General features: G+C 42.0%; 1 protein-coding gene across 1 annotated transcript; it reads right to left on the reverse strand.

The window, feature by feature from the left end:
• Positions 1-884: 884 nt before the first annotated feature.
• Positions 885-15,986, reverse strand: LOC130250149 (transmembrane 4 L6 family member 1-like). The gene is made up of 6 exons (XM_056485551.1): positions 15,872-15,986; positions 12,032-12,211; positions 8,497-8,562; positions 4,264-4,409; positions 3,318-3,504; positions 885-2,824 (listed from the first exon to the last, which is right to left on the reverse strand). Exons 2-6 carry the CDS (start codon positions 12,200-12,202, stop codon positions 2,804-2,806), a joined length of 591 nt encoding a protein of 196 aa, XP_056341526.1. The 5' UTR covers positions 12,203-12,211; positions 15,872-15,986; the 3' UTR covers positions 885-2,803.
• Between the last annotated feature and the right edge of the window lie 3,900 nt (positions 15,987-19,886).

Below are 19,886 nucleotides of genomic sequence, written 5' to 3' on the forward strand. Positions count from 1 at the left end.
TGAGTTCCTTTGTTTTACTAAGTTCTTCATGTTTACAATACAAAAGGACAAGGACAAGGCAAAATTGCTCTTTTCCTTTGCTAGGAGATTTCCCTGAAAAAATTCTCTCCATTTTGGAAAAAATCCCAAACCAATAACTCAAAATCTGAAGCACGATATCTTTAGTCAAGCCAACCCTCTGTTCTAATCCAAGTTTTTGTTATATTTAGTATTATGTTGACATTTTCTTTTGAAGCCTTGCCCACCAGAAGAGCTTGAGTTCATAGGTCTCCCCACACTGCTCAGCATGAGGAGCTGCCCCTGTTGCAATGCTGGCCAGCTCCTGGAGAAGGCTCTGGTGATACTTCTGAGAGGACAGGCTTTGCCTCATGTAAAAGGTGATTTGGGGGATCCAAAAAAACATAAGCTGAAATAATTTAGTCTAATTTTAGTCACCTTTATGTATTTTCAGTAAATGAATTTTCAGCATCCTTGTGTTTGCAAGAGACAGCTGTTTGCCTTGGTCATCCACACCTTCGTGTTGTTAGGTCCAGATGAGACTCTTGGATCTCTGGACATCTGTGAGTGGGTTCCTTGCTGCATTTCAGCTGGCACTAGATGTTCCTGTCCATGGTAGACAGATGTTCCTGTCCATGGAGGACAACTGAACGTTCTCAGAAAGGCAACACCTCCCACCTGCCTTGGGCATCTCTTTCAGTGTGGGCAGGGGGAAGGTTTCCTCTCCCCAAGACCTTTGTATCTTGATGCCTACCCTAGAAGAAACTTCTTCATGGTGATTCAAGTTAGACAATTTAACTCTGCTTTCTCTGTTATCCCATTTATCTTCCTATTGGAAGTAGTGTGAACTCACAAATCCTTTAGACCACACAAATCAAGCCAGAAAATAAGTTCAGAACAGCAATATTTAATATTTACAATATCAGTGAGGCCAGTAGTCACACAGTTGGCAGGACAGAGGGTGTTCTCAGGAGCACACAGATATCCCCAGGGCAGGACAGCCTGGAACAAGCAGATGACAGCAACACAGAACTCTTATTCTTCTGTGCTGGAGATGTGCCAGTGGGTATCTCTTCCTCTACTGGTGCTAGCACAGCCAAAGTTGGCTTTATTCCAGAGGTGAGAATCAGGGAGTCAAAACTAAGGGATGAAGAAGGGTGGGACTGTGAAGAGTTCATAGAGCCCCTGTGCTGATGAAGGAGTCTCTCTCCACCTGACTACATGTGAATATCCTTATTTCCCACTGTCCTTTAACTCTTTTCCTGGTTTGCTGTCTGCTGTATGTGGTTGCACCATCCACACTTCACTGCTGGCAATGGACATGAGCTTTTTAAGCCACCTGGCAGGTTTGGATTGCAAACTTCAGCAAGTCTTACCCTTTCTTCTTTACAGAAGTGACATTTTATAGGTTAAATTTCCTGCTTCTAGGGGTGAAACTATGCTCCAAGGTGCATGTGCTCCTCATCTAGGCAACTGACATTTTCTTCTCCATTTTATAAAGGAGAATGTGAAGTATTTTGCCTGCTGCACAGCACAAGCAGCCACATATGTCTGCAATAAAGAGCTTGCTCCAATGCTACAGTGCAGAAATATGAACAACTTTGAGAAAACATGAATCAGGAAAAATAGGCTCCAAGTGCCTTAAATATATTCAGGTTTTCATAGCTGCCTACATGCATTCAGGATGGGTAAAGATTATTTCATGATTTGGCTGACCGAGGAAAGACAGCTCATGTCCAAAAATTAATCTTTGAGAAAGTCACTAAAATAATGAGTTTTCTGAAATTTCCCAGTCATGGATATTAGCTCAAGTTCAAGAGCTTTCTCTTGAGTGATGATGGGGAATTATGCAGTTCCTGGTTGGTATTACTGTTGCAAAAAAATTAAAGTTGATGCAATTTGCTGCCTTCAGATTATATCTTCTATTTATTACTAAGCTGCATGTAATTACTACATATATCTGTGTTTATCTTTGGTGAGTTAATTCCTTGATCCATGTTCTCTTTTCTAGAACAGCCCTACAGACCTGTGTGGAAGTCAGTGAAATTCTTAGGCAGTTTCATGAAGGCAAAATTGGTGGTGAGGTTCTTCACCCTTTTGTTGAACCAGACATTTTAAACTCTTGCTGCAAACCCTGCTGACCCAAATGCTCCCCTAAGGCTGCCACAACTCTCAGATGCTCCTGAAGAACCAATTTAGAAGTGCACTGGGCTTTGGCAAGGGGATCTGGCTCCAGGGTGGCAGAAAGAAGCTGAAAACCACATTCTTCAGTTGCCTCTGCAGTGTCTCAAACACTGCTTGATACATTCTCTGCTCATCCTCACTCAAATCTGTAAGTGCCCCAATTGAATATTAATAGGAACAGACAGGTGAGCTCACAGTGGGATTTGGGGAGGACAGGACAGTATTTACATCAGCCAGAGAGCACCTGCTTCATGCAGCTGATAAATATACACATTAACAGCAGCTGCATTTCCCACATACATGAGAGGGCAAGTGGTGATCTCTTATCTGAGGACTGCTGTGCTTTATACACAAGTACAGCAGTAAGGGCCAGATAAATTAATGTTTTTGCCAGTACCTGAGGTTTAGCAGGTCTGTTTAGAGAGATGAAAATGTGGAGTCTCAGACTGAAATGATCTAGCCCTTTTCCACCCTGACTTCTTTATAAAAAAATCATTTTGCCCTGTGAAACACCTAACCATGTGTTTTTGTTGTCCCCCATAAGTATAACAGTACAGTGCACTATCCTTTTTGTATGTGAATTGGCAGTTTGGGGCTTGTCTTGACATTCCTTGTAGGTCATTCACATTCCAGAAATATTTGTCTGAAAGACAGTGAATGAAAGATGATTAGTTAATATTCCAGGGTATATCTGGCTTACTGCAAATATCTTGTACAATGAAAATAAACAATGAAAAGGAAGCAGTAGTGATAAGTGAAATTTGGAAGATGTGTTCTTCCATTCTGTAAAATAACAATATTACTACATTTGACCAATTTAAAACATCTCTACTTTTTTTTCTCTCACTTACAAATGCTGGGGAGAGTCATTACACTTTATCAAAAAGGCTTCTTAAATAGGAACAGAACCATGCAAGGAGTATGTCAGTATGTCATACTGGTCTGCTGTTTAGAAGAATCTGAGGACCAGGTTATCCCTGACTGTAATGTGACAGACAAAAAGTGTGCAAATGCATCTGTGCTGCCCAGAGCAGCTTGTCCAGGGACTGTACAGATCTCTCATCTCATGTACCATTACCAAAGCCTGAAAAATAAAACTGGGAAGAGCATTAAGTGCCCTTTTACTGCATACCAACCTTTCTTCTCCTCATACATGTGCCACATATGAAGCCAGTGAGTCCATTGATGACTTGAATGAAACAAAGGATAGCTTCAATCACACCAATGACCAGGAGAATAGAGAAAAGGACAATATTCCAAAGGATGATGTTTTCAGGTTGTTTGCAAATACTCCATGTTGTCTGGTTAAACAAATAATTGTCTCTGTCATAGAGGAAAATAATTGGCAAGGTATTAGAAAGTAAAAACTTGAGAATGCTTTCTGTGTTTTCTGGCATTTTATTTTCTGACTGCACAAAGTGAGTCTCAGATGGTGCTATAACTGGTCAAAGCTGGGGATCCTCCCCAGAACTTCCATTGCAGAGATGCAATTGGTAATTAGGGAGGAGAGCCACATCTGTACTTTTTTGCATGCACAAAAATCTCCACTTTGTTGTATGGCAAAATTATGTTAATACCTAAAGAGAAAGGTCTGTGATGGTTTTAAAATTTGTCTCTACATTCTCCATTCCAGCTGTTGTATCTCAGCCCAGTCCATTCAACATCTCTGGCTCTGATTTGAAGAGCATGGTTGTCAAGACTGACTTTAAAGAAGATTTTTGCTTTGTTTTTCAGAAGTAGGTAGAGCCAGCTGAATCCCTGATAATTTAACAGATTAATGTGGCACAGTAAGCAAACATTTCCCTTTGACTCCAGTGGGAGTCACAGCTCATGGGCATTTTGAAAGCATGGTACAAATTGCACAAGGGGCTGTGGCAAGCACAGCAACTCAGGCAATTTGCCCAAGAATGATGCCCTGGTCAAAGAGATGACCAGCTGGAACATGCTACTCAGAGAAGTGTGAGTTCAGGTGTACACAGGGTGAACCATCAGTTCATTTTGGAAAAAATCCAAGTTCACTTTAAAAAGATAGGGGAGGGATCAGGGAAAACAAAACTGGAGGAGCTTGTCAGCCATACTCACTCTAGAGTGTCATTCCTGAAAGGATAGAGGTATTCTCCATCACCTGTGTCACACAGAGGACCCCCAATCAGCCCCAATGAAGAGATGACCACACAATATGCTCCTCCTGCAAATCCCAGCACAGACAGGATCACTGACAGCAGCATCTGAAAGGGAAAAGACCTTCAGCATTGTGTGAGGTTTGAGTAGCAGGGAGAGCTCACAATGAACGAGAAAGAATTTTCTTTCTTGTCACTTACTTTATTCTGAAGCCACTACTGCTACTAAATTTGTGGGAATAAAAATTGTTACTTTTTCTGACTGTTGTAGCTGTCCTAGATGTTAAAGAACTTATTCATAGTTTTATCTTAAGCCATCAATTATGAAAAATCTGGTGAGTTTTCTTTCAAAAGCCAGTATGAGGTCAGTCCTGGATTGATCTGTTCTGCATCATGTGCCTTGGCATTTCCAGCTCTTTACCTTTTTTGACCCTTGCACCAACAGAAAAAAACAAGCAAGTACTGAATCAGGTATGAAAGCAACAGAGGGTACATTAATTGTTTTTGCTAATTGATGGAATGCAGAAGAGCCTTTCTTACTGCTGCTTTCCTTCATTTTGCAACACCATGACACTTCTCCTGCTGAGAAATCTAATTGTGCTGCATGTGGCAACAAGCCAGCAATGACTTCAAGTTGTATGTAATGCACGCATGTTTTACATCAGCCACTCCCATAGAAATGTTACCTTTACTCCATTCTGGGCTAGTTTTCTAGTAATGAATGGGATGAATCTGGTTGCTGTTTGTCTACAGCAACAAAAATCCCAGGAGGGTGCTACTGGTGGTGCATCTGGGACAGGCTTCCCAATAGTCTTGTTAAGAATCACTGTTTGTGGTCATTCACAGCTCTGCCAAGTGAGGGAAGAACTGTGGGGCAGACTGATAAAGCCAGGAGAAGACTGGAGCAGGGAGGAGGCAGCAGGCCTGCCTTAAAGTCAGGGCAGTGGTGTGACCAAGGAAGCACATACAAAAGACTCTCATCCCTGACTCAGATTTGAAGCCAAATATCTCAAGTCTCATAATTCCCTGTTTCCAGCAAATACCAGGTGAAATCCACCAGCCCACAAGGAAGGAACAAATCTTCTCTTAGTCCCAGCTGTTCCACAGACCACTGCACTACAGAGTCAAATGGAAATATCCACCATCCATGTTGGAGATTTTTGACAAAGCCCTGAAAAGGCTGAACATATTCTGTCTGATTGTATTCAAACTGGTGAATGCAGTTTCCAGCTTGCCAGCCAACTGCTCTCTGTAGAACCTTGCAAGATGCTGGTGTGTGAATGGCTAATTTTGTGTGTTGTTTTGCCTCTAAAGCAATCCTTGAGTTAAAAGTTGCTGGGACTTCTCATGGGATTTATTTAATCATAACTGATTAACAACTTAGTCTTTTCTTGCAAAGCTGGATACTCTTTCTTTAGTCTTTATCTGCATGTTGGCTGAATTGCCTCTAGCAGAGCTCCATTGTCAGCAAAATGTAGGTAATTTAGTCTATTGCCCTGGAAGTGTCTGGGTTGTAGCTGTCTCTCATAATCAGATCACCAACCATGCCTTGTGGTGAAGGTGAGTGACTGATACTGTCTTTAAAACTCCTACCTATTCTGAATCACTTTCCCATTTGTTTGCTCATTACTTCAACTGCACATTCTGCTTCTTGGTTGAAGGATCTTAATTATGTTAACAATTCATTTTAGTATAGCAGAGCAGTACAGGGCATCCCAAAGATCATTATGAAGAAAAAATCAAATGGTCTCTTGGTATTATGATGTTTCATGATAGCAGTTAGTACTAATAGTACTTGCCAGTGCTATCTCTGATGACTGTGCTCTGTCATATGATTGTCTCATTTGGAATCTGTTGACCATATGAATAGCCTCATCCCAACTATTTCCCTTACTGTGTACAAGATCATCTAGACAGAGACTTGTCACTGAAAGAGGAGTCTGAAGTTGCTGCAGCTGTTAGATTGCTCTCCTCAGCATTTTCTAGACATGCAGGGGCATTTCCCCATTTTATCTACTGATCTGGAGGCTTGCCTCATAATTTGTGAAAATCCAAGAATTTTATTAACCGTTTCTTCATCTAAAACTTTCAGTGTTTTCCCTAGCTGTACTTCTCTTTGGAATATTTCATTTCCTCATTTGTGCCCTTAATTGCAATAGGAGGCCTAAGCTGGGATACTTGAGTGTGTTGAAATTTGTTTCCCATGATATTGACCTGTTCTGTACTCCTAAAAAGGTTTTGCTGGTCATTTTTGCTGATTTTTCCATTCTTTATCCCTCACAAAAATTGAATTGTCCCTGGTGAGCTGATGAAGACTCTAGAATTCAATATTTGAATGTTTGCATCAGCTACTTGGTGAAGTTACCAAGCTCCTCTTGTCCCAGCTTGTGCTGCTCTTTGTTACTCTGGTTCTCATTCCATACACATTTCTTTCTTCTCTGTTTCTTTGTCTGGAAGTGGTTTTTTTAATTTTTGGGTTTTTGATGGAGTTGTTATTCTGTCTGGTTATCTGGATATCATTGCTTAGGTTTGTTTGTCTGGAAAGCTGTTATGGCTATTCTTGTTCTACTAGTAACTCTTAAGAAGACAGAAATACTGGAGTATCTGTTTGCTGATGCAATGAGAGAAGCTGTATTTTGGGTGGGCCTTTTTCCTCATCACGTCAGTGCAGTGGATGATTTCAGATGTGTACGTGTTAAGCTGCAAGACACTGAAGCTTTCTAAATCTATTGCTTTCCAAATTCATTCCTCCATAGTGCAAGGACAAGAAGCTATTGATGTATGTTTGTAAGTAATAATTTAAAGTTGATTAATGAAAAACCTTAATGTAGCATGTAATCACTGAGAACTGGAGAGCTCACCAAAGTGAATGAGAAACACAGTAATTTTTATTACTGTTGAAAATACTTTGGCATTGTGTAAAGGCTTTGATGAAGTCTGAAACTATTAAGCTAGGAATTGTGCAAAATCAAATAGAACAGTCCCTGCCCTGAGGAAAATATTACATTTTGATTGAACAATAAACATGATCAGTAATAATGTTTAATTTTTATTTTTTTTTTTTTTACTATGATAAGCAATTTTGCCGTTATAAGTATTCAGTGTACATTATCATTTTATACCTAAGCTATCCAAAGCAGAAAGGTGCCCAAACTAGCCTTTGGATTAGAGAGGCTCCTGAGTAGTTCCATGAGGGCTATTTCTCTGCCAGTAGGTGTGGATCCCTTAGCAGGTCCATCCAGATCTACCTCCCAAGGAGCTCTGGCACTTTGGGATGTTGCTGATATTGTGAATGTTGGTACCAATCCCAGGAGTCCTCTGCTCTCCAGGGCCTCACAACATACCCTGCCTTGCATATGCAGCCCTTATAGTCAGGACATCTGAGCACTCCTGCTGAGGATAGCTGTGCATTTTCTTCCACTCTCCACAAAGCAAATTTTGCCTGAGGTTTCTTCCCTTGAAGAAGCAGATCATCAGCCTTCAGACTTCCCTGTAAGACTCATCTCTTTTTGAATGTTTGGAAAACACTCTTCCCAGGAGCTGTTGCTTTATAATATTCTTAAATATCAAGGAAAAAGTCTCTCTGGCCTTTCTTTAGGTGTCAGAGAGCCTGAATTGTGTTTTCACATTTCACATGTATAACATTTGGGCACATGTGAGCTCCTGGTCAGAACTGCAGGAAGCAGCTCTGGCTCCTTGGTACCAGATGCAGCAGCTCACACTTTTGGCATGGACCTGCAAATAGGGGACCTGTGTATCCCTACAGAGAAAAGCAGGGATGAACCAGATTGCCAAGGAAGGGTATGGAGGAAACAGGACTCTGGAAGCAGGGGGAACAGGCAGCTGTCCCAGTCTTTAGGATTGCCTTGAGCAGGGGAAGCTGGAGCCACGTTTTACTTTATGTGATGTAGTCCCCTTTGCCCTTAGCACTGTGTCTAAGGACTCCAGCTCCAGCCCTGGCTGATTTCCCTCATATCAGCAGCTGCAACATCACAATGTTCTTGTTTTCATAGCTGAGCTCTCAGCCCCAGCCCAGGGACACTCTGGATCAAGCTCCTCTTCTACGTTTCCCTGGCATGGCTGCTGACAGTGGAGTGATGGTTTGTCACTGCACATTTCCACCTGCTGAGCAGCCATTTAAAGAGCTGTTGCATAAACTCTGTAGTGCCATTTCAACATATAAATATCCACTTACCCCACATCTGTTAGCACAACATCCTGCTCCACCTGCTCCCAGCATCATGAACGCTGGCAGAATAACCTGTAAGAAAAGCACAGGCTGAATTAGTGTGCAGCACTTCTGCTGGGGTGGTTTTTAAATTCTAAGAGCTTGGGCAGCATGTTCTTTAAATACAAGTCACTTTTTGACTCTTCTCTGGGAATGATACCTGCTTGGATGTTGGTGCTGCTGAAGAGTTACTCAGAAATAAGTGTGGGATTACAGCTAGAGCTGTCTGGCAAATTGCTGGTGCATTAATTCTGGTTGCTGAAGCTATACTGCTTTTTTCAGGGCATAAAAAGGTTCAGTATGGTATTGCTGGGGATTTTCTGTTTGGAAAAAAATGTGTCAGTTTTGAGAAAATTGAATTTCTGCCCAGGAAAGATACATAGCTGTGCTACAAATTATGGCAGTTTAAGCCTCCCGAGCATTCTGCTCCGGATTATAATTAGGAAATCAACCTTGAGCTTCTTGAAACAGATCTGACTTTGGTTTGGTTGATTGTTTTTTTTTTTTGGGGGGGGGCTTTATTTTTTGTTTGTTTTTTCTTTGTGCTAAACTTCTGGAAAACCTACAAGATGGACTTCAGTCAATAGGGAACTTCCAGCTCACATCAGCTTTCTTCATGGTAATTATCAAGTGGAGCTGGACCAATACAATTCAGTCAGTAACCATCTCTGACTCGGGATATAATGCTGCCTTACAGACACTCTGGAGTTAGGAAAAGTTGCCTTTAGTTTGGTAGCCAGAGGGCAAGAAAGCTTTTGTGGATCTGGCTGTGCAGCCAGCACACTCCCACTGCCTTGTCTACACACACCAGTGCTTGTTAAAGCATCTCAAAGAGCAACACAAGTAAAGGAGTATTTGAGAAAGTAGGAAATGCTTACCATAAAATGAATGGAAGAAGGAGAACCCAAATCAATCAGTCAATCAATCAATCAATCAAAAAACCAAACAAACATGAAAGGTAAAAACTGTAAAAATGGCCTGACTAGATGCTGGCAGGAAGAGCAGAATGACCACAATGAGCAAAGTGCACAGAATTTATGTGTGTAGTGTGAATATCTCTGTTGAACAGCGTGGGACAGTTTTGTGAAACTTGCTTAGATCTGTAGGCTTCTAAGTATTTTTCAAAGGATTTATTCTCTGTTGCCTTTTATGCACACCCTAGAGGCAACCTACAGCACCTGCAGTGGTGGCTGGAAGCCTGCAGAAGTAGATCACTGAGGTTAAAAAGAGATTTTCTCCTCTTCCTGCAAAGAAGTCTGCTTTTAAATAATCACAAATGGTCCCCAAGGCAGCCTCAGCCCTGGTGTTCAACTGTCTGTCACTCAGAAGAAGAGTTAATACCTCTGCCCATCAAACCAACACTCCTTTTCCTCCAGGGCTGTCATTTTTCTTTTGAGGTTTCCCATCTAAGCAGCAAACACTTTTGTGCCATCTATTAGCCTGGCTCAGGATGAAGGGTTTGCTTGGCAGCTTTCTTTTCATGCAGTGCCTGATTATAAATACCTGCCTTTTGACATGGCAATGAGAATTTGCTGGGTTTGGCTGTTGTCAGTAAAACAAGAGCTGTGTGTGAGCCATGGCTCAGTCAGGCATTTCCTTGTGTTGCACCAGGTTTACCATGAGGAAAAATGTTACTATGACACATAGAGCCAGTCTTACTCTCTTTACATCCTAAATATTTGAAATAAGGAAATTGAGAGGTTTTCATGTCATACAATTTCCATTAGAGATTCAGCAGAGGAGGAGGAAAGGGTGGAGCTGGTTACTCAGCCAAAGTGTGTGCTGATGATCTATGTATCAGTCTAGAGATGAAGTTCCCAGGTGAAGGGACGTTTACTGGCTCACAGAGCTAAGCCAGGCTGTTCTGAAATTTCTCCCAGTCTTGATTCTGGAGGCTGTGGCCTAGTTGTTGGGGAGATTCTCCAAGATCACACAACTTGTTGGCTTGCCTCAGTTTCCTTTGGGAGGAAGTCAAGTTCATGGGTGAACAAATTGCAGCTTCATCTCTCCTCATTGTAGTGTCAGGATAAGGACCAGACTCCAGACATGGGACATCCTGTCCCTTGTTTTAACTCCTTAGGACACCAAAAAGCCAATCTTCATTTTCCCATGCTTCCAGCACCTGGAAGATGGAGCTGATGATAATGCTTTCTTTCCTCTTACCCTGTGGGCATTTCTCATGCTGTTTTCTGGAAAATGTGCACGCTCAACAGCACTGTTTGTGGATCAATAATTACTCCTAATGCCGCGTTTTGAAGGTCAATGCAAATTTTTCCTTTCCTCTGACTAGCTGTTCTCATTTTTGATGTATGTGGTGCTGGCCACAGGCAAGTCTGTGTGGAAGCCTTGAAAGAAGGCACGTTTTCAATGAGCCAATGATGCTCTCACATCTGCCTTCCCTTTCATTGAACGCCAATGACTCCTGGGCTTGCAGTGATGCGAATTTTCCACAAGGTCTCTCACATAGTTCCACTTCTTCCTTCTACAAACCCATGCTTATGTTCAAGCTCAGCATGAGTAATAGGCCCAAGTGGTAGCCACAAGAAGAAGCAGACAAGCTGCTGGTGGAGAGCAGTTTATTGAATGATCTTATACCATGTTTCTGCTTCAGGAATTATGAGTATGAACCAGATCCACGCAGGCTTTCCATAGACTTAAGTGGCAGCTGCATCATAGTCTGACTGTGAATGAGATTCACTTTTTTCTAAGTTAATTATTCTTAAACATTCTTTTATTTTTTCTGGCCAGCTCTGTGCCAGGTTGCCATCTGCCTAGTACTGGTCATATGCATGTTACTTGCTCAGCTTTTTAACTGTGCTTGGGTAGATAATTGAGAGCACAAAGGGAGCAGGCTTTCTGATGAACTGGAAAGATGTATTCCCCAACATATTCCCTTTTAGCCATGGATATTCACATAAAAGTGATCTTTCCTTAGGCCTAGGATGCAGAACTAGTTAAAGAAGAGCACATTCAAACCAGATCCAACCCAAAAGAGGTGACAGTGTGGGAACAGGAGGCATTCAGCTTATTAAGCCATTTGCAACTCCACATTTGTAAAGTGTTAGCTGGGTCTTGAACTAACAGCTGCTGAAACATGTTTCAGTTTTTCTCTTAATGTTTTTGTGAATTGTGTGTACACAAAATCAGTTGGGGGGTGCAGACAATAGTGAAAACTCTCCACCTCCTGAGTTTAGGACCTCACCTTTGCTTTCACTCTTGGAGGATGAGCACTTGTATAACTCTTCACGGTGAGCAGTCAGGCATGTTGCTTCTTCCTAATTTGGAGTCCTGATATTTATTTCAATAATGTTTTCTATGTCTTTGACTAGGCAATTTTTTTTGCCTTTTTTGCATTTTCTTAGTTACATACCAAATTTCTCATTTAAGCTGTCACAAGTTTATGCAAAACACATTTTTATGACCTTTTTTTTAACTGAGTTTTTCTTGGCCCCAAATTTAAAACAAAACAGAGCAAAACTCACAAGAAACATCCATCTCTTACCAGTATCCCAGCTCCCAGAATGCCATGGAAAAACCAGACCAAATCGGTTATCTCGCTGAGCTGCAGGACTTGTCCATTGGGGAAGTACAGGAGAATGTTGGAGACAATGGCACATACTGCCAGTGGGAAGAGGGTGATCCCAATGCACTTCGAACACTTCCCCGTGCACATGGCAGCTCTCTGCTCAGGAAAGATACAGGGAGGGAGGTTTGGGTTACAGCAATGCAGGAAGCACTGGATTTCAGCAGTTTTATTATTTAATGAAAGAAGAATCAATTTTGTATAGAAATATTCCAGGTAAGACTTACACAGGTAGTCTTGTTTATAGACCCTGCTCCATTCAGAGAATTTATTTAAAATTGAATTATTCAAATCTGGGATGTTTAATTGAATTTATTTAAAATTGTAGGACTAAACCTGTGTTGGTAGGAAATTAACAGAGAGTTTCATTTTAGTTGTTAATGGACAATTGTCTGTCCACTAGAAATATCAATAACAAAACCATGACCCCACAAACAGATACCCTGGCTGGCAGTCAGGGTTAAGGCTTGAGTGGAAGGAGAGGTGGATGCACTGGGTTTTCTGGGACCACTGTCTTGGGAAGCTGATTTGAAATCTCTTGCACTGAAGGTCTAGAGGAGCAGGAAATGGCTTCTGTGTGGTTTTCAGCTAGGGGAGTGGCTCTCTATGGGATGTAATGCTCTAACTACAGCTGAGAGCAGAAGCATCAGTGTTGAAATAAGCAGATGTTGCAGTAGCTGTGATCCAGTGAAAAACTTGAACAGAGAGAGATGAGAGAGATGAGAAACCTTGACCTGGGAATAGAAGAAGAAAACCTGTGTTCCCAGGGATGGATGAAGAGAACTTCTGTTTTTTATGCTAGAACATCCTTAAAATATCACCCCAATAAGTTGACATGGCTCATGAAAGTAGCTGTGGGAAACCTGCAATGCATGGGAAGGATTTCCCACTGAGAACAGGTTTCCCTTTCCTGGGTGGCTGATTCACTGTGACATTGAAGCCATGAAAGAACTGTTACTTGTGGAGAAATCTCCACAGCATGGCAAGTGAGACTCCTCTCCCTAAGTGTACTGAAGAAAGACTATTTTAGAGGTGCTAAACTGGCTGAAAATCCCAGGTTTTGTCTCTTTACATGGTCAGTGGGAAAGAAAAGAGGGTGTGGGGGGAGGAGAAGTGTTCTGAAGGTTTATTCTGATTTTCTTCTAGTTTTTTCTTTTAATTCTGTTAATAAAATTTTCTTTATACCCTTTAAAAATTTTGAGCCTGCTTTGCTGTCCTCCTAACCCTTTTATCACAGCAGAAAATGAGTAAATAATTGTAGTGGGTGCACTGGCATTTGGCCAGCACTCGACCCACTACAGCTACCAATGATACCATGTGAATATTCAACCCTGTCTTGGCACTGGGACAAGCAGGGAAGCTTCCCCAGGGTGCCTTCCAGCTGCATTTCCTCTATTTCAGTCAAAAATACACCCTTGGCAAGAACTGGAGAAATATTTATTGTTGTTTACTGTGACATGCTTATTCTGCACATAAGGGTAGATAAGACTGTGGATTATGGGCCTGTTTGGCACCCACCCTAAATTATCTCAAAAGCTGCAGTCTTGTCTAATTCTGTGTCTATTTGCTAAAGGCAGGTCAAAAAGCCATCCCATCTCATTTTCAGAGACCTGTCATAGCATACAGTAGCTTAGTAGTTCATAGCATTCAGGTTATTTTTTAAAAAAATCAAAGAATCAACATGGATGAAGCACTGGTTGAGACACATCTCTTCAGGGGTCCAGTCTGACCTCCTGCTGAAAGCAGGGCACTACCACCAACACTAGGTCACTGTGTCAGCCATGGCTTTGTGCAGCTCAGCTTTAAAAACCCCCAAGGACAGAGCCATAACTGCCTCTCTGTTGCAGGGCTGACCCAATCCCTTGATGAAAAAGTCTTTTCTCATGTCCAGTCTGAAACTCTGAAGCTGTAAACAGGGCTGTTGCTCCTCATTGTATCCTCTCACACCACTCCATCACCTTGGTCACCTCCCAGTTTTTTGTAGGCTGTTGTTAGACCCCTCTTCACCAAAGTCTATAGCCTCAGCTCACACTGCACCCACGCTGTGATCTATAGCCAGAGAGAAAAGCCTGACTGGTATATCTCCATGTCAGTTTGGAAATTTTAGACTACTGGATCAGAAGTGATTGAACTCACATACCACCTTCAATTTTATGGCACAAACTGATCACGACTTCTTCATGATGTTTTATCATAGCTTCATTCCAGCTCATGGCTTTCAAATGCATAAAAATATAAAATGTGCATGAAAATACAAAATATCAAGCTGTGGATTTCTGTCCTTGGAGAGAACTGTCAGCTTATGACAGGCTTGCCTGTAAGTTAACAAATGCAAGAGGAGGAAAAGGACCTGGACAAACACCCTTTCAAGCACATGCAAATGCCTTTGCTTGTTATGTGCATATAGTTTTCGTAATAACTGTGGCAGTCAGCAGTGAAATGTCCCTCAATTTACTCATGTGTATTGGCTAATCCAGAAAGTTTTATGACAAAGATTGGTGTGGAGAAGGTATTAAGCAGGCTGGGAACACAGAAATCAATCAGGGTTGGGTTCCCAAGCAAGAAAAAGGCCCAGATGAAAGGTAGCTTGAAGCCATTTGAGAAAGCCAAAGACAGGCTAAAACAGACTTTGGTGACAGAATGAAGACAGTGAAGAGATAAGGTAAGATAGCAGGTGAGATGTCCTCAGACCTCTCCAGCTGAGAGGGAAAACAGAAAGACTATATGGGGTGCCATGTATTGCTGTGAAGCAGCTCTGGTTGCCAGAGATGACTTCTGAGTTTGGATTTCTACAGCAAAAAATTTGCATTTGTTCTCTTCTGCCATGAGTTCAACAAGAGCACTATGCCTTTTCTTCTGAGCACTTTGCAGTCATGTTGAGCTTTATAATCCATCTTTAAAATAAGCTAACTGGCATTAAACTATTCTAGATGGGATCATTTTTAACACAGGTACTTCTGTGTTTATGGTCATTACCTGCTGTTTATGCAGTGCTCAAAATTTGGCAAAGCACTTTGCAAGCAAGCCCTGGCTCAAACAGATAAAAATCTAAACAGACCAACAACGTGAAAGTGAAAGATGAAGTGGGGATGGGAATGGAAGAAAATGGAAAGAATACTGGATATTTCACCTGTCTTTCAAATAACCAATATCTAGGTTATTTTTTTGCATTGACTCTTGCCTGCCTGCTTTCCCATCTCATTCCAGCTTTAGCTTTTCCATTCATTTGCCCAACCTCACCTACTTCCCCTCCCCAGAAAGAAGCAAACAAGCACAGGCACAGCCTAACCTCCTTCTACAAAAGCTAAGCCTTGTAGTTGAGCTGTAAATTCTCCTCTGCATCTTTTGTCCATCGCTGGAGGGCCCAGTTCTTGCACGGCGCAAAGCAACACGACGCTGCTTTGTCTGAAGAACTGGGGGTTCCAGCCCATTCTCTCTGACCTATCTCAACACCACTTCAAACTGCAGGGAGAACTTAACCTAAACAACAATCACCAGCCCTAGTGAGAGCCTCCACCACCAGAATCGATGCCGCCTTGCCACCTGTGCACATCAGAGGATCTGCGTGCGTTATTACAGCTTAGGAAAACACTCCGGTTTGCCAGGAGCACTTAAACCACTTCATTAATTAACCAAACAAAAGCACATTCTACAGCTTCGTTAAGCAAGGCGGCTAAAGCAAGCTATTAATTTTTAGTGAGGTTTTCAGAAAGTTTAGCTTTTTAATGCTGCAGTAAGCATGTAAATACTTTTGCTTACCTTCCAAACGGGCTAAGATGGCCCCCAGAGTTCCCCACAGGCTCTCCAGCTCCTCTCTCCTGGAGCGTGGCCGTGTGAGCGAGGCACAGCAAGGTTTTTGGGTGACGGCCTCTCTTAAACAAATAGCTGTTTCTCTCTGAGAATGAGGAAATACCCCAAGTTATCCCTGGTTGGCCAGCGCGAGGCTGGCGCGTCACCCGCGGTTATTGATCATTTTAAGGCAGTGTTCCAATGGTCAATGCCTCAGCCCCCGGGACACGTGGATGGGAGCAGCAGAGACATTTTTACAGCTGTTACCATTGCAGCTGTGTGGAGTTTGGCAGAAGAGGAAAGGCAGGAGATGGCAGGGGAGCAATGAGTACCTGGCAGAAGATGTGGTTGGAGCACGAGGCGGTGGCACAGCAAAGCCTGGCCATTGGTGTTGTGTCATCTTCTGCACACCAGGCTTGGCTGTTAAAATTCAGTACATGCTCCAAAGCATGCTCTTGGGAGAGTTAGGTGAGGAGAATTGGAAGGGGAGAAGACTCACAGTAAGACAGAAGAAAAAGGAGAAAGGAGGACAAACAGGCTGGGGAAAAAAGAGATATGTGACCAAAGGAAGGAGCAAGGAAGCAAAAACCCACACTATTCCAAAGAGGAGAGAATGGGAATATGGTAGGGAAACTGAAAATTTGCTTTGTCAATGGAGAAAATAAAGGTAGAAGAGACACTAGGGATGGGCCAAGAAATGTAAAACACAATGAAGTGTGTTAAGACACTAAATTGAAGTGGGAGAAGACTGAGGAGAAAGGGAGTTTCTTTTGTAGAAAATGCAATGATAATAATAACTTTTAAAATATGTCCAAACTTTAAAGCATAAAAATATATACGTTAATTGATAGGTCAGATTTGGCTGCATTTGTGCTGAGAATGTATCCAGATCCCTCCCTTCAACTGAAAACATCCCTTCTGTGACAAGCATCTGCATCCTCACCTCTCACCTTTGTCCTCTAAACCCTCTGGGAAAGATTGGTTGTGAAGGGTGGAATTCATCTCATGTGATTTTGGGCACAGATGTTAACCTAGGCTATCTTATTTCTCATGAGAGAAACAGACATTTCTAAGGAAAAGGATCACAAGATCTATTTTAGGGATTACTGTAGGGATACAGTAAATCATTAATGGGAAAAGAATCTTACCACTGGCTCAGATACAGATATCAGAATCTGTTGTCAGATGAATTGCATCCATGAGGACTACCAGCATGGCAGAGTGACTGCAAAAGCACCAGGAATTCAATCCCTGGTTGCATATTTAATATAAATCATAATATCAAATAATTGCTGATTCACAGTCAGGATCTCAGGCAAAGAACCTTCATTAAAATGAAGATGATAACAAGGAGGAAAACTGAACTAACTCACTGAATCCAATGCCCAGCTGACATGAGCAGCAGCAGCCTTTAACCATGTCTTTTGTGGCAGTGATTCAACTCCAAGGGACAGGAACAAAGTAAGTGTCATACAACCTTCAGACAGGACAAAGGCACCAGTGACATTTAAAGCAGTTAAAGAATTAACTTTAGAACAACTTGAAGACCATCAGCAATTTGCACTGACAGCTGAAACAACTGGAGGGACCTGCCAGCTTATGTAGAGATTTAAGAAGCAAATGAGGGAACTTCACAATGATGCTTAAGACGAACCCTGCCCCTAAATATCATATCCTGGTTGCTTGGAGTTTTTATAGACTTTAACTCCATAATATCTCTCAGGCACCACCTTTCCCATGTTTACATACTCAACACCCTAAGCTGGGCTCAGCATCCTTCATTTTGATTTTGATTTTCTCTGGTTTTGCCTGGCTCATACTCCTCTAAGATGATATGCAAACCTCACCTCTGTAGTTTCTCACCTATATTGTGTCCCCAGCACTATACATTCTTTTACTGACCTTTTTCATTTTCTTCTCTGCCCTTTCCAAAGTTTGTCTATCAACAATGTAGATTTTAAACTATATGGGGCAAGTTCAGTGTTTTCATCTACATTTTTATAACACATGTGTGCTCAGGGTCTTAACCAAAGATTAGTGCTTCTAGTCAATGCAGAAAAAATAAAATACTAGTGGGCTGTATTGAACTCTATTCTCTTACTGGTTCAAGAATATCTTTAGATGTGCTCATTGTTGAGTAGGATCTACATTCAGTCTTTGATGAGCTCTGTGCTAAGTACTGCACATGCACAGGAAGAATGCCAAAAAGAAGAACATAATAAAAATCTGTAGTAACACCAGGCATCCTGACTACTACCTGGTTTTCTAAAGCGACAGACTCACCTGAAAGAAATGAAAACAAGCAACCTCTGAAACACTTAAAAACACTGAGCTTTGTCTGTGAAGTGTTTAGTGGCTAAGCTGAGTGTATACGATTGTGTACATCTATTTTTCCCCCTGCAATATTGACTTTTAAGGCAATGAAAACATTTTGTGTTCCACTGATCAATGCCTCCTGATTATATTGACTTGCTGTACACCAGCTCTGATCCTCCTTTTAATTCTACTCTTTTAGCCATAAATCCTTTATTAATTTTCCAGTTACAGTAGTACATGGGAACTGAGAGAGGAACTGGAAATGTGTGAAAAATCTTGCTCCTCATGATAGGAATGAAAACAGTTCCAGCCCCACAATTTCCCTAGTGGTGCAATGTGAGATACTGAAGAATTACAGCCCTGTGCAGGTTTTTGAAGGGCATATCTGACTGCCCACTTGCTCTATTAATTGATCTGCCCCATTTGGAGCGTGGCTGCTGCGCACTAAGGAAAAATGGCCTTTTAGCTGTTGATACAACGTGGGAAAAGGAGCAAGACAGCTCTGCTCCCATCTATTCTTGTACAAAACTTAAGTGATGGCTCTGAAGTCACACCTTTTTTCTGAGTATACAGTGACACACTACTCAATTTAATTTATTCCATAACACAAGTTATTTCTTGCTGCTGTTAATGTTCCCTTCAGCTGAGGGAAAGGGAGGTTGATTTTCCTGAGATCAGACTGCTGTTAGGAAGTTTAGCTGCTGTTAAGAAGCTATTTCTGAGATGAGCTGGCTCTGAGAAGGTCCATGTGCTTGGGCACTGCAGGTAACCTGGCCTGGAGCACCAACTGCCCTGCATCTCTTCCAGCAGGTGCCCAGCTAAACCTGCCTGCCTGTGTCCAGGAGCATGCAGATGCTCTTAAGGTAGAAACAGGAAGATGTAACTGGCACTACCAGTGTCATTCAGGTTTTCCTTTATCTGGAGTATCCAAGACCTGCATGACCTATGCCACAAAGAGCTGACTGCATGGCAAAGGTATGGAAGAAGCTGAGAAACAGCTCACTACAAAAAGGCTCATAACTTGAATCAGATCAAAGATAGTCAGAAAAAAACTACTGTCAATGGCTGAGTGGGGCAAGTTAAGGTTTTCATTTTAAGGATACCTATGAGTCTGAGGAGGTGGAATGGAAGTCATTCTGGACATATTTTGAAATAGTCTCTCTGCACTCTTTGGGAATGTATTCACTGCATTGCACCATCATTCACTGGTGGTCCCAACACACAGCATATCCTGGATATGTCCTTCACAGGAACAATAGTCACATGGGTGGACCTTTCCTTCTGTTCTGTTTTACTCATTTCCCCACATTCTTTCTTTACTCTTGTCTCTCCTTTTATGCATAATCCCCTTTCCTACATACTTAGGGTCTCTCTCTACTCCCTGAGATAACATCCTACTAAGCACATATATGGCAGCACAGCACATCATTGCCTCTGGGGACATCTGCACCACTACCAAGAGACAGTGGGAATAAACCCCATCATTATCAGTTACTCTGTGACCCCAGGGCACCCCAGGGTGGCACAGCCAACCCTTTGCAGAAGCACCTTCTGGGGTGAAGAGAATGGTCCTGAGACAACACCCAGTGAGCTCTGCCCATCCGACAAAGCATTATCCATTGCTTGCTTGTCTGCGTGTTTGTTCATCTGATTTATAACAAAGCTTGTT

This window comes from Oenanthe melanoleuca, chromosome 1 (assembly GCF_029582105.1).
Source record: "Oenanthe melanoleuca isolate GR-GAL-2019-014 chromosome 1, OMel1.0, whole genome shotgun sequence".
Taxonomy (NCBI): domain Eukaryota; kingdom Metazoa; phylum Chordata; class Aves; order Passeriformes; family Muscicapidae; genus Oenanthe; species Oenanthe melanoleuca.

What these genes read in the sequence shown, in the direction of transcription:
- LOC130250149 (XM_056485551.1), bottom strand. Translation starts at nt 12,202, where the DNA reads ATGTGCACGGGGAAGTGTTCGAAGTGCATTGGGATCACCCTCTTCCCA. An exon ending in GTTGTGCTAACAGATGTGGG is followed by an intron (nt 4,410 to 8,496) that starts GTAAGTGGATAT and finishes TTTCCCTTTCAG; the next exon opens with ATGCTGCTGTCAGTGATCCT. An exon ending in TTCAGGAATGACACTCTAGA is followed by an intron (nt 3,505 to 4,263) that starts GTGAGTATGGCT and finishes CCTCTATGACAG; the next exon opens with AGACAATTATTTGTTTAACC.